General features: G+C 52.7%; 1 protein-coding gene across 1 annotated transcript in view; it reads left to right on the forward strand.

Annotated features, from left to right (window-relative positions):
* Nucleotides 1–232: 232 nt before the first annotated feature.
* Nucleotides 233–13295, forward strand: part of CSNK2A1 (casein kinase 2 alpha 1) — a 38786-nt gene continuing 25723 nt past the window's right edge. Inside the window, exons 1-4 of the mRNA XM_038750060.1 lie at nucleotides 233–355; nucleotides 5781–5892; nucleotides 12456–12557; nucleotides 12685–12735. Coding sequence (XP_038605988.1) covers nucleotides 255–355; nucleotides 5781–5892; nucleotides 12456–12557; nucleotides 12685–12735 — 366 coding nt within the window. The 5' untranslated portion in view covers nucleotides 233–254. The remainder of the gene's footprint in view (nucleotides 356–5780; nucleotides 5893–12455; nucleotides 12558–12684; nucleotides 12736–13295) is intronic.

Raw genomic sequence — 13295 nt, forward strand, 5'->3', positions numbered from 1 at the left:
CAGAGAAGGGAAATGACTGGCCCAAGGTCACCCAGCCGGGTCGTGGGGGGGGGGCGGTGAGGGCGGAGGAGCCGGGATCGGGCGCGTCCCCTCGGCGCGTCTCCTTGCTGAGCGCCTCCCCGCTTCTGTTTCCCGCAGCCGGAGGCGCCCGGGGGCCCGGAGGAGGAGGAGGAGGAGGAGGAGGAGGAGGAGGAGGAGGAGGAGGAGGAGGAGGCCCGCCCCCGCCCCCCACCGCCCCCGCCACCCTGTCGGACATGTCGGGTCCCGTGCCGAGCAGGGCCAGGGTCTACACGGACGTCAACACGCACAGGCCCCGAGACTACTGGGACTACGAGTCGCATGTCGTCGAATGGGGGTGGGTAGCCGGAGGGGCCCGAGTTCGAATCGAGACGCGCCCCCCGGTCCTATCCCGTTCCACCGCTCCGCTGGAGCGCGCTCTCCCGGGCGCTCGGTACAGCGGTGAAGCCAACTTGGACTTCCCAAGCGCTTAGTCCAGTGCTCTGCACACAGTAAGCGCTCAATAAATACGACTGATTGATTGATTGAAGCAGCGAGGCTCAGAGGAAAGAGCCCGGGCTTCGGAGTCGGGGGTCGTGGGTTCAAATCCCAGCTCCGCCACACGCCTGCCGGGTGACCTGGGGCAAGTCGCTTCTCTTGAGCCTCAGTGACCTCATCTGGAAAATGGGGATGAAGACCGTGAGCCCCCAGTGGGACAACCCGATCACCGTGTAACCTCCCCAGCGCTTAGAACGGTGCTCGGCACATAGTAAGCGCTTAATAAATGCTGTCATTATTATTATTATTTGGAGTCAGAGGTCATGGGTTCGGATCCCAGCTCCGCCACATGCCTGCTGTGTGGCCTTGGGGGAGTCACTTCATTTCTCTGAGCCTCAGTGACCTCATCTGGAAGATGGGGATGAAGACTGCGAGCCCCCCGGGGGACAACCCGATCACCCTGTGACCAGAAGCAGCGTGGCTCAGTGGCGAGAGCCCGGGCTTTGGAGTCAGAGGTCATGGGTTCGAATCCCGACTCCGCCACATGTCTGCTGTGTGGCCTTAGGCAAGTCACTTAAGTTCTCAGAGCCTCAGTTCCCCTATCTGTAAAATGGGGATGAAGACTGGGAGCCCCACGTGGGACACCTTGATCACCTTGTATCCCCCCCAGCGCTTAGAACAGTGCTTTGCGCATAGTAGGCGCTTAACAGATACCATCATCATCATCACCCTGTAACCTCCCGAGTGCTTAGAACAGTGCTTGGCACATAGTAAGTGCTACATAAATGCCATTGTTATTATTATTATTATTATTATTATTATTATTATTATTATTATTATTATAATTATTACAGCGCTCCATGCCCAGGGAGCGCACAGCAAACACCCTTGGTGCCGAAAATTGGAAGACGTGATTGTCACGTCTCTGAGTTCTATATAATAATAATAATAATTTTGGTATTTGTTAAGCGCTTACTATGTGCCAGCACTGTTCTAAGCGCTGGGGAGGTTGCCAGGTGATCAGGTTGTCCCATGGGGGGCTCACAATCATAATCCCCATTTTCCAGATGAGGTAACTGAGGCACAGAAAATAATAATAATAATGGCACTTATTAAGCACTTACTATGTGCAGAGCACTGTTCTAAGCACTGGGGAGGTTACAAGGTGATCGGGTTGTCCCCTGTGGGGCTCACAGTCTTCATCCCCATTTGACAGATGAGGGAACTGAGGCCCAGAGACGGGAAGTGACTCGCCCAAAGTCACCCAGCCGGCAAGTGGCGGAGGCGGGATTTGAACCCGTGACCTCTGACTCCAAAGCCCGGGCTCTTGCCACTGAGCCACGCTGCTTCCCCTATATGATAAATTTATTTACTGTATATATAAATAATGCATATTTGTATACAGTTATTGTAAATTATTTACAGTAACGGCGGGCTCCCCCTCTAGATCGTCTGGGTCTGTTATAGCGGACTCTCCCGGGCGCTCAGTACAGCGCTCTGAACAGGGCGCTCAGTAAATACCGTCGCGTGCACGCTGTAAGCTCTCAGTAAATGCCACCGATGACGGTGACGACGCTCCCAGCCCTCCTGGAGGTGACGGCCAGCGGCGCGCTGAGCGCTGGACTGAGCGCCTGGAGGAGTCCAATACAGCCAGCCGACACCGTCGCCTGCCCTCAAGGAGCTGACGGCCTAGCAGTCCGCCCGTGGTATTTATTGAGCGCTTCCTGCGTGCGGAGCACTGGGTCCAAAAGAGTGGGTAGACAGGATCCCCACCCAATCAATCAATCAATCGATCGTATTTATTGAGCGCTTACTGTGTGCAGAGCACTGGACTAAGCGCCTTGACCGTCTAGCGGCCCGCCGGTGGTATTTATTGAGCGCTTCCTGCGGGCGGAGAGCTGGACTGAGCGCCTTGGAGCATCATTCATCCGGCCCCGGGGAGCCGTGAGCTCGTTGCGGGCAGGGAGCGTGGCCGTTGAGCGTTGTCTTGGACTCTCCCAAGCGCTCAGTACAGTGCCCCGCCCACGGTATATCGATTTCCCCTCATGTCAGGCCTCCCCTCCGGACCATCGGCTCCTCGTGGGCGGGGCCTGGGTCCGTTTACTGCTTTATTGGACTCTCGTTCATTCGGTCGTATTGTTTGAGCGCTCACTGTGGGTACTTCCCAAGCGCTTGAACTGTACCTTCCAAGCGCTTAGTCCAGTGCTCTGCACGCCGTAAGCGCTCAGTACGATTGAGTACTCTCCAAACGCTTAGTCCAGTGCTCTGCACGTCCCGATAAGCACTCAGTACGATTGAGTACTCTCCGAGCGCTTAGTCCAGTGCTCTGCACGCCGTAAGCACTCAGTACGATTGAGTTCTTTCCAAGCGCTTAGTCCAGTGCCTGAACGCCGTAAGCACTCAGTATGATTGAGTACTCTCCAGGCGCTTAGTCCAGTGCTCTGCATGCCGTAAGCGCTCAGTACGTTTGAGTACTCTCCAAACGCTTAGTCCAGTGCTCTACACGCCGCTAGTGCTCAGTATGATTGAGTACTTTCCAAACGCTTAGTCCAGTGCTCCGCACGCCGTAAGCGCTCAGTACGATTGAGTACTCTCCGAGCGCTTAGTCCAGTGCTCTGCACACCGTAGGCACTCAGTACGATTGAGTACTCTCCGAACGCTTAGTCCAGTGCTCTGCACGCCGTAGGCACTCAGTACGATTGTGTACTTTCCGAGCGCTTAGTCCAGTGCTCTGCACGCCCCCATAAGCGCTCAGTACGATTGAGTACTCTCCAAACGCTTAGTCCAGTGCTCCGCACGCCGTAAGCACTCAGTACGATTGAGTACTTTCTGAACGCTTAGTCCAGTGCTCTGCACGCCGTAAGCACTCAGTACAATTGAGTACTCTCCAAGCGCTTAGTACAGTGCTCTGCACGCCCCCGTAAGTGCTCAGTACGATTGAGTACTCTCCGAGCGCTTAGTCCAGTGCTCTGCACGCCGTAAGCACTCAGTACGATTGAGTACTCTCCAAATGCTTAGTCCAGTGCTCTGCACGCCGTAAGCACTCAGTGCGATTGAGTACTCCAAACGCTTAGTCCAGTGCTCTGCATGCCATAAGCGCTCAGTACGATTGAGTACTCGCTAAACGCTTAGTCCAGTGCTCTGCACCCTGTAAGCACTCAGTACGATTGAGTACTCTCCAAGCGCTTAGTCCAGTGCTCTGCACGCCCCTGTAAGCACTCAGTACGATTGAGTACTTTCCGAACGCTTAGTCCAGTGCTCTGCACGCCGCAAGCGCTCAGTACGATTGAGTACTCTCCAAGCGCTTAGTCCAGTGCTCTGCACGCCGTAAGCGCTCAGTACGATTGAGTACTCTCCGAACGCTTAGTCCAGTGCTCTGCACGCCGTTAGCGCTCATTACGATTGAGTACTTTCCGAACGCTTAGTCCAGTGCTCTGCACGCCGTTAGCGCTCATTACGATTGAGTGCTCTCCGAGCGCTTAGTCCAGTGCTCTGCACGCCGTAAGCGCTCAGTACGATTGAGTACTTTCCGAACGCTTAGTCCAGTGCTCTGCACGCCGTGGGCACTCAATAAATACGATTGAATGAACGCAGAGCACCGTAGTCCCTTTTTATCGGACTCTCGTTCATTCAGTCGTATTTTTTGAGCGCCCACTGTGTACTCTCCAAGCGCTCAAACTGTACTTTGCGAGCGCTTAGTCCAGTGCTCTGCACGCGGTTAGCACCCAGTACGATTGAGTACTTTGCAAGCGCTTAGTCCAGTGCTCTGCAGTGCTCTTAGTCCCTTTTCTAGACTGTGAGCCCACTGTTGGGTAAGGACCGTCTCTCTAGGTTGCCAACTTGGACTTCCCAAGCGCTTAGTACAGTGCTCCGCACACAGTAAGCGCTCAGTAAATGAGATTAATTGATTGGTTGCCCTGCACATAGTAGGCGCTCAGTAGATACGATCGAATGGATGAACGAAGGAGCTTCCCGCTGTCCAAGGTTGTAGGGGGAATGGTGCGGGAGACCCCGGAAAGCTCGGGGGGCGGCGGGGTGGGGGGGTGGGAGGGGGATGACGACCCCCCGTTGACCCCCGCGACCCCCGACCCCATCCCCTTCAGCGCTTAGAACAGTGCTTTGCACATAGTAAGCGCTTAATAAATGCCATTATTATTATTATTATTATTATTATTATTATTATTGGGGGGATGGGAGGGGGACAATGACCCCCCGTTGACCCCCGCGACCCCCGACCCCATCCCCTTCAGCGCTTAGAACAGTGCTTTGCACCTAGTAAGCGCTTAATAAATGCCATTATTATTATTATTATTATTATTATTATTGGGGGGAATGGGAGGGGGACGACGACGCCCCATTGACCCCCCCGACCCCCGACCCCAGGCCATTCAGCGCTTAGAACAGTGCTTTGCACCTAGTAAGCGCTTAATAAATGCCATTATTATTATTATTATTATCATTGGGGGGGATGGGAGGGGGATGACGACCCCCCGTTGACCCCTGCGACCCCCGACCCCATCCCCTTCAGCGCTTAGAACAGTGCTTTGCACATAGTAAGCGCTCAATAAATGCCATTATTATTATTATTATTATCATTGGGGGGGATGGGAGGGGGACGACGACCCCCCGTTGACCCCCCGCGACCCGGACCCCATCCCATTCAGCGCTTAGAACAGTGCTTTGCACCTAGTAAGCGCTTAATAAATGCCATTATTATTATTATTATTATTGGGGGGGATGGGAGGGGGACGACGACGCCCCGTTGACCCCCTGCGACCTGGACCCCATCCCATTCAGCGCTTAGAACAGTGTTTTGCACATAGTAAGCGCTTAATAAATGCCATTATTATTATTATTATTGGGGGGATGTGAGGGGGACGACGACCCCCCGTTGACCCCCGCAACCCCCGACCCCATCCCCTTCAGCGCTTAGAACAGTGCTTTGCACCTAGTAAGCGCTTAATAAATGCCATTGTTACTATTGGGGGGATGAGAGGGGGGCGACGACCCCCCATTGACCCCTGCGACCCCCGACCCCAGCCCAGTCAGCGGTTAGAACAGTGCTTTGCACATAGTGCTTAATAAATGCCATTATTATTATTATTATTGGGGGGGATGGGAGGGGGACGACGACCCCCAGTTGACCCCCGCGACCCCCGACCCCATCCCATTCAGCATTTAGAACAGTGCTTTGCATATAGTAAGCGCTTAATAAATGCTATTATTATTATTATTATTATTATTATTATCATTATTATTATTATTATTATTATCATTCCCAACAGGAACCAGGATGACTACCAGCTCGTCCGGAAACTCGGCCGCGGGAAATACAGCGAGGTGTTCGAAGCCATCAACATCACCAACAACGAGAAGGTCGTCGTCAAAATTCTCAAGGTCGGCGGACGGGGGGCGGGGAGGGAGATGATAATAATAATAACAATAACAATGGCGTTTATTAAGCGCTTACTGTGTGCAAAGCACTGTTCTGAGCGTTGGGGGAGGTTACAAGGGCGATCAGGCTGTCCCACAGGGGGCTCACAGTCTTCATCCCCATTATTCCAGATGAGGGAACTGAGGCCCAGAGAAGTGAAGCAACTCGCCCAAAGTCACCCAGCTGACAATTGGCGGAGCTGGGATTCGAACCCATGACCCCTGACTCCAAAGCCCGGGCTCTTTCCACTGAGCCTGTGATTCGAACCCGTGACCTCGGACTCCAAAGCCCGGGCTCTTTCCACTGAGCCTGTGAGTCTCTTAGACTGTGAGCCCACTGTTGGGTAGGGACTGTCTCTAGATCATGATCAATCGTATTTATTGAGCGCTTAATGTGTGCAGAGCACTGTACTAAGCGCTTGGGAAGTCCAAGTTGGCAACATAGAGAGACAGTCCCTACCCAACAGTGGGCTCACAGTCTAAAAGTGTGTCTATATGTTGCCCACTTGTACTTCCCAAGCGCTTAGTACAGTGCTCTGCACAGAGGAAGCGCTCAATAAATACGATTGATTGATTGATTGAGCTCCCAAGACTCTCAGCTCCATGTGGGTAGTTGACGTGTCCGTTTATTGCTGTATTGGACTCTCCCAAGACTCTCAGCTCCATGTAGGTAGTTGACATATCTGTTTATTGCTGTATTGGACTCTCCCAAGCGCTTAGTCCAGTGCTCTGTGCACAGTATATTCATTTCCCATCCTGTCTGTTTCCCTTTCTAGACTGTAAGCTCCTGGTGGGTAGGGACTGGATCTGTTTATTCTTGTATCAAAATCAGCCAGTCAGTCGATGGTATTTATTGAGCACTTACTGCGCGCAGAGCACTGGACTAAGCGCTTGGGAGAGTCCAGTAGAACAGACGCATCCCGTGCCCCCTGTGAGCTTACAATTGCATTAATTCTGGTGTGTGTTGAGAAGCAGCGTGGCTCAGTGGAAAGAGCCCGGGCTTTGGAGTCAGTGGTCACGGGTTCAAATCCTGCCTCCGCCAACTGTCAGCTGGGTGACTTTGGGCCGGTCACTTCACTTCTCTGGGCCTCAGCGACCTCATCTGTAAAATGGGGATGAAGACTGTGAGCCCCCCGTGGGACAACCTGATCATGTTGTAGCCTCCCCAGCGCTTAGAACAGTGCTTTGCACGTAGTAAGCGCTTAATGATGGCACGTACTAAGTGCTTACTGATTAAGTGCTTAATGATGGCACTTATTAAGCGCTTACTGTGCGCTAAAGGCTGGGGTGAGACTGAAGAAGGTGGGGTTGGCCCTGTCCCCCGTGAGGTTCCCCGGGCGGAGATGAAGTCCCCATCTTCCAGGGGAGGCCCGCCCCCTCATTCGTTCATTCATTCATTCCTTCTGTCATATTTATTGAGCACTTACTGTGTGCAGAGCACCGTACTAAGCGCTTGGGAAGTACATGTTGGCAACATATGGAGACGGTCTCTACCCAAGTTGAGGGAGGAAGGAAGGGGGGAAATTGAGGGAAAGGAAAGAAAGGTGAGGGAAGAAGGAAGGGGAAAGAAATGAAAGTTGAGGGGGGAAGGAAGGGGGAAGATTGAGGGAAAGGAAAGAAAGTTGAGGGTGGAAGGAAGGGCGAAAATTGAGGGAAAGGAAAGAAAGTTGAGGGTGGAAGGAAGGGGGAAGATTGAGGGAAAGGAAAGAAAGGTGAGGGCAGAAGTTAGGGGGAAAATTGGGGGAAAGGAAAGAAAGGTGAGGAAGGGAGGGGAAAGATTGAGGGAACGAGAAAAGAAAGTTGAGGGAAGAAGGAAGGGGAAAGAAAAGAAAGTTGAGGGGGGAAGGAAGGGGGAAAATTGAGGGAAAGGAAACAAAGTTGAGGGAGGAAGGAAGGGGAAAGATTGAGGGAATGAAAAGCAAGTTGAGGGAAGAAGGAAGGGGAAAGAAAAGAAAGTTGAGGGGGGAAGAAAGGGGAAAAGTTGAGGGAAAGGAAAGAAAGTTGAGGGAGGAAGGAAGGGGAAAGAAAAGAAAGTTGAGGGGGGGAAGGAAGGGGGAAAATTGAGGGAAAGGGAAGAAAGTTGAGGGAGGAAGGAAGGAAAGATTGAGAGAACGAAAAGAAAGTTGAGGGAAGAAGGAAGGGGAAAGAAAAGAAAGTTGAGGGGGGGAAGGAAGGCGGAAAATTGAGGAAAAGAAAAGAAAGTTGAGGGAGGAAGGAAGGGGAAAGATTGGAATGAAAAGAAAGTTGAGGGAAGAAGGAAGGGGAAAGAAGAAAGTTGAGGGGTGAAGGAAGGGGGGAAAATTGAGGGAAGGGAAAGAAAGTTGATGGAAGAAGGAATGGGGAAAGAAAAGAAAGTTGAGGAAGGAGGGGGGAAATTGAGGGAATGAAAAGGAAGTTGAGGGAAGAAGGGGAAAGAAAAGAAAGTTGGGGGAAGGAAGGGGGGAAATTGAGGGGAAGGAAAGAAAGTTGAGGAAGGAAGGGGAAAGAAAAAGTTGAGGGAAGGAAGGGGGAAAATTGAGGGAAAGGGAGGAAAGTTGAGGGAGGAAGGAAGGGGAAAGATTGAGAGAACGAAAAGAAAGTTGAGGGAAGAAGGAAGGGGAAAGAAAAGAAAGTTGGGGGGGAAGGAAGGGGGAAAATTGAGGAAAAGAAAAGAAAGTTGAGGAGGGAAGGAAGGGGGAAAATTGAGGGAAGGGAAAGAAAGTTGATGGAAGAAGGAATGGGGAAAGAAAAGAAAGTTGAGGAAGGAAGGGGGAAAATTGAGGGAAGAAGGAAGGGGAAAGAAAAGAAAGTTGGGGGAAGGAAGGGGGGAAATTGAGGGAAAGGAAAGAAAGTTGAGGAAGGAAGGGGAAAGAAAAGAAAGTTGAGGGAAGGAAGGGGGAAAATTGAGGGAAAGGAAAGAAAGTTGAGGAAGGAAGGGGAAAGATTGAGAGAACGAAAAGAAAGTTGAGGGAAGAAGGAAGGGGAAAGAAAAGAAAGTTGAGGGAAGGAAGGGGAAAAATTGAGAGAAAGGGAAGAAAGTTGAGGGAGGAAGGAAGGGGGGAAATTGAGGGAATGAAAAGGAAGTTGAGGGAAGAAGGAAGGGGAAAGGAAAGAAAGTTGAGGGGAAGGAAAGGGGAAAATTGAGGAAAAGAAAAGAAAGTTGAGGGAGGAAGCAAGGGGAAAGATTGAGGGAATGAAAAGAAACGAGGGAAGAAGGAAGGGGAAAGAAAAGAAAGTTGAGGGGGGAAGGAAGGGGGAAAATTGAGGGAAGGGAAAGAAAGTTGAGGGAGGAAGGAAGGGAGGAAATTGAGGGAACAAAAAGGAAGTTGAGGGAAGAAGGAAGGGGAAAGAAAAGAAAGTTGAGGGGGGAAGAAGGGGGAAAATTGAGGGAAAGGAAAGAAAGGTGAGGAAGGAAGGGGAAAGAAAAGAAAGTTGAGGGAAGAAGGAAGGGGAAAGAAAAAGTTGAGGGGGAAAGAAGGGGAAGATTGAGGGAACGAAAAGAAAGTTGAGGGAAGAAGGAAGGGGAAAGAAAAGAAAGTTGAGGGGGGAAGAAGGGGAAAATTGAGGGAAAGGAAGGAAAGTTGAGGGAGGAAGGAAGGGGGAAAATTGAGGGAAAGAAGAAAGTTGAGGGAGGAAAGGAGGGGAAAGAGTCTTAAGGGGAAGGGAGAGGAAGGGAGGGAAAGAAAAAGTAGGGGAGGGAGCAGTGGAGTTGGTGAGGAAAGGCAAAGGAACAGGAAAGCACAGGAAGGAACAGGAGAGTGCAGGCGTGGTAGAGGCCTTCCCTGAACTCTCCCGCTCCCTTCCACGTTGCCCTGACTCGCTCCCTTTCTTCCTCCTCGCTCCCAGTACTTACTACAGTGCTTACTACAGTGCTCTGCACACACGGTGAGCACTCGGTCAGTAGGGTTGTTAACGAATAATAATAACGGTGGCATTTGTGGAGCGCTTACTGGGTGCCAGGCACTGTACTAAGCGCTGGGGTGGAGCCAAGCAAATCGGGTTCATTCATTCAGTCAGTCATATTTATTGAGTGCTTACTCTGTGCCGAGCACTGGACTAAGCGCTTGGGAAGTCCAAGTTGGCAACATCTAGAGCCGGTCCCTACCCAACAGCGGGCTCACAGTCTAGAAGGGGGAGACAGAGAACAAAACATATTAACAAAATAAAATAAATAGAAGAAATATGCAGAAGTAAAATAAATAGAGTAATAAATATGTATGAACATATATGCATATATATAGGTGCTGTGGGGAGGGGAAGGGGGTAAGGCGGGGGGATGGGGAGGAGAGGGAAAGGAAGGAGGGGGCTGAGTGTGGGAAGGCCTCCTGGAGGAGGTGAGCTCTCAGTAGGGCTTTGAGGGGAGGAAGAGAGCGAGCTTGGTGGATGGGCAGAGGGATTGGGGGCATTCCAGGCCCGGGGGAGGACGTGGGCCGGGGGTCGACGGCGGGACAGGCGAGAACGAGGTACGGGGAGGAGATTAGCGGCGGAGGAGCGGAGGGTGCGGGCTGGGCTGGAGAAGGAGAGAAGGGAGGTGAGGGAGGAGGGGGTGAGGTGATGGACAGCCTGGAAGCCCAGGGGGAGGAGTTTTTTCCTGATGCGTAGGTTGACTGGTAGCCACTGGAGATTTTTGAGGAGGGGAGTAACACGCCCAGAGCGTTTCTGGACAGAGATGATCCGGGCAGCGGCGTGAAGTATCGACTGAAGCAGGGAGAGACAGGAGGACGGGAGATCGGAGAGGAGGCCGACACAGTCATCCAGGGGGAAGAGGATGAGAGATTGAACCGGCAGGATAGCGGTTTGGATGGAGAGGAGAGGGCGGATCTCGGCGATGTTGCGGAGCTGAGACCGGCAGGTTTTCGTGACGGCTCGGATGTGAGGGGCGAACGAGAGAGCGGAGTCGAGGATGACACCGAGGTTGCGGGCTTGTGAGACGGGAAGGATGGTAGTGCCGTCAACAGAGATGGGAAAGTCAGGGAGAGGGTGGGGTTTGGGAGGGAAGACAGGGAGTTCAAGGTTGGACCCAGTCCCTGTCTTCGAGGAGCTGAGAAGCAACTGAGGGTATCTGTTGAGCGCCTCAACGAGGGGTGTTTATCGAGCTCCTCAGCGAGGGGTGTTTATCAAACGCCTCAACCTGGGGTGTTTTTAGACTGTGAGCCCACTGTTGGGTAGGGACTGTCTCTATGTGTTGCCAATTTGTACTTCCCAAGCGCTTAGTACAGTGCTCTGCACATAGTAAGCGCTCAATAAATATGATTGATTTATTGAGTGCCTCAATCAGGGATGTTTATCAAGCTCCTCAACCAGGGGTGTTTATTGAGCACTTCAACCTGGGGTGTTTATCAAACACCTTAATCAGGGGTGTTTATTGAGCACCTCAACAAGGGGTGTTTTTCGAGCACTTCAACCCGGGGTGTTTATCGAGCGCCTCGACCCGGGGTGTTTACCGAGCGCCTCGACCCGGGGCGTTTACCGAGCGCCTCAAGCTGGGCTGTTTATCGAGCACCTCGACCCGGGGTGTTTAATCAATCAATCAATCGTATTTATTGAGCGCTTACTGTGTGCAGAGTACTGTACTAAGCACTTGGGAAGTCCAAGTTGGCAACATCTAGAGACGGTCCCCTACCCAACAGTGGGCTCACAGTCTAAAAGGGGGAGACAGAGAACAGAACCAAACATACTAATTATTAATAAAATAATTACCAAGCGCCTCAACCCGGGGTGTTCACCGAGCGCCTCGACCCGGGGTGTTCACCGAGGGCCTCGACCCGGGGTGTTCACCGAGCGCCCCGACCTGGGGTGTTTAATCAATCAATGAATCAATCGTATTTATTGAGCGCTTACTGTGTGCAGAGCACTGTACTAAGCGCTTGGGAAGTCCAAGTTGGCAACATATGGAGACAGTCCCTTACCCAACAGTGGGCTCACAGTCTAAAAGGGGGAGACAGAGAACAAAACCAAACAGACTGATTATTAATAAAATAATTACCGAGCGCCTCGACCCGGGGTGTTTACCGAGCGCCTCGACCTGGGCTGTTTATTGAGCGCCTCGAACCGGGGTGTTTAATCAATCAATCAATCAATCAATCAATCAGTCATATTTATGGAGCGCTTACTGTGTGCAGAGCACTGTACTAAGCGCTTGGGAAGTCCAAGTTGGCAACATCTAGAGACAGTCCCCTACCCAACAGTGGGCTCACAGTCTAAAAGGGGGAGACAGAGGACAAAACCAAACCTACTAATTATTAATAAAATAATTACCGAGCGCCTCGACCCGGGGTGCTTACCGAGCGCCTCAACCCGAGGTGTTCATCATCATCATCAATCGTATTTATTGAGCGCTTACTGTGTGCAGAGCACTGGACTAAGCGCTTGGGAAGTCCAAGTTGGCAACATCTAGAGACGGTCCCTACCCAGCAGTGGGCTCACAGTCTCGAAGCAGTTCAGACCGTTCAGTTCATCGACCGGCTCCGGCAGGCGGGCTCTGTACTGAGCGCCTGAGCGCATCCGGTGCCACGCGGCCACCCGGGACCCCCCCCCCCCTCTTCCAGCCGGTGAAAAAGAAGAAAATCAAGCGGGAAATCAAAATCTTGGAAAACCTGCGCGGGGGACCCAACATCATCACCTTGGCCGACATCGTCAAAGACCCCGTGGTGAGGACCCCCGGGACCCCCCGGGACCCCCTGGGACCCCGGGACCCCCCAACCCCGTCTCTCCGTCTCTCTCCATCTCCGTCTCTCTGTCTCTCCCCATCTCCGTCTCTCTCCGTCTCTGTCCTAGTCCCGGACCCCGGCCCTGGTCTTCGAGCACGTCAACAACACAGACTTCAAGGTAGGTGGGGCGGGCGGGGGTCTGCCCCGATGACGGGGCCTTGGGGGACCCCCCCCGTCCGTCCATCACAGCGTCTCGCACCCGTGCCCGGGCGGTGCTGGGCTCCCCCCCGGAAGGGCTCCACCACCGTCGTCATGGCTTCCCTTGGGCGGGCCGTTCAGCGCTTAACTGCGCGTTAAGGGCTGTGCTGAGCGCCGGGCGGGGGGACCCGTGGGGATCGTGTGTCCGCCTCAGCGCTCAGAACAGTGCTGGGCGCCCAGTAAGCGCTTAACAAATACTGTAACTACTATTATTACCATCATCAATCGTATTTATTGAGCGCTTACTGTGTGCAGAGCACTGTACTAAGCGCTTGGGAGTTGGTAACACATAGAGACGGTCCCTACCCACAGTCTGTTATTGTCACGATGGTCATTATCGCTTTGCGCCGGCGTGATGGGACATTCCAGGCCGAACCGGTCAGTCACTGGTACTTACTGAGCGCCTGCCGTGCGCAGAGCACTGCGCTGAGCACTCGGGAGAGGACACCAGAACACTCTTCACAGACACATTCCCCGCCC

Source organism: Tachyglossus aculeatus, chromosome 8, assembly GCF_015852505.1.
Source record: "Tachyglossus aculeatus isolate mTacAcu1 chromosome 8, mTacAcu1.pri, whole genome shotgun sequence".
Lineage (NCBI taxonomy): Eukaryota > Metazoa > Chordata > Mammalia > Monotremata > Tachyglossidae > Tachyglossus > Tachyglossus aculeatus.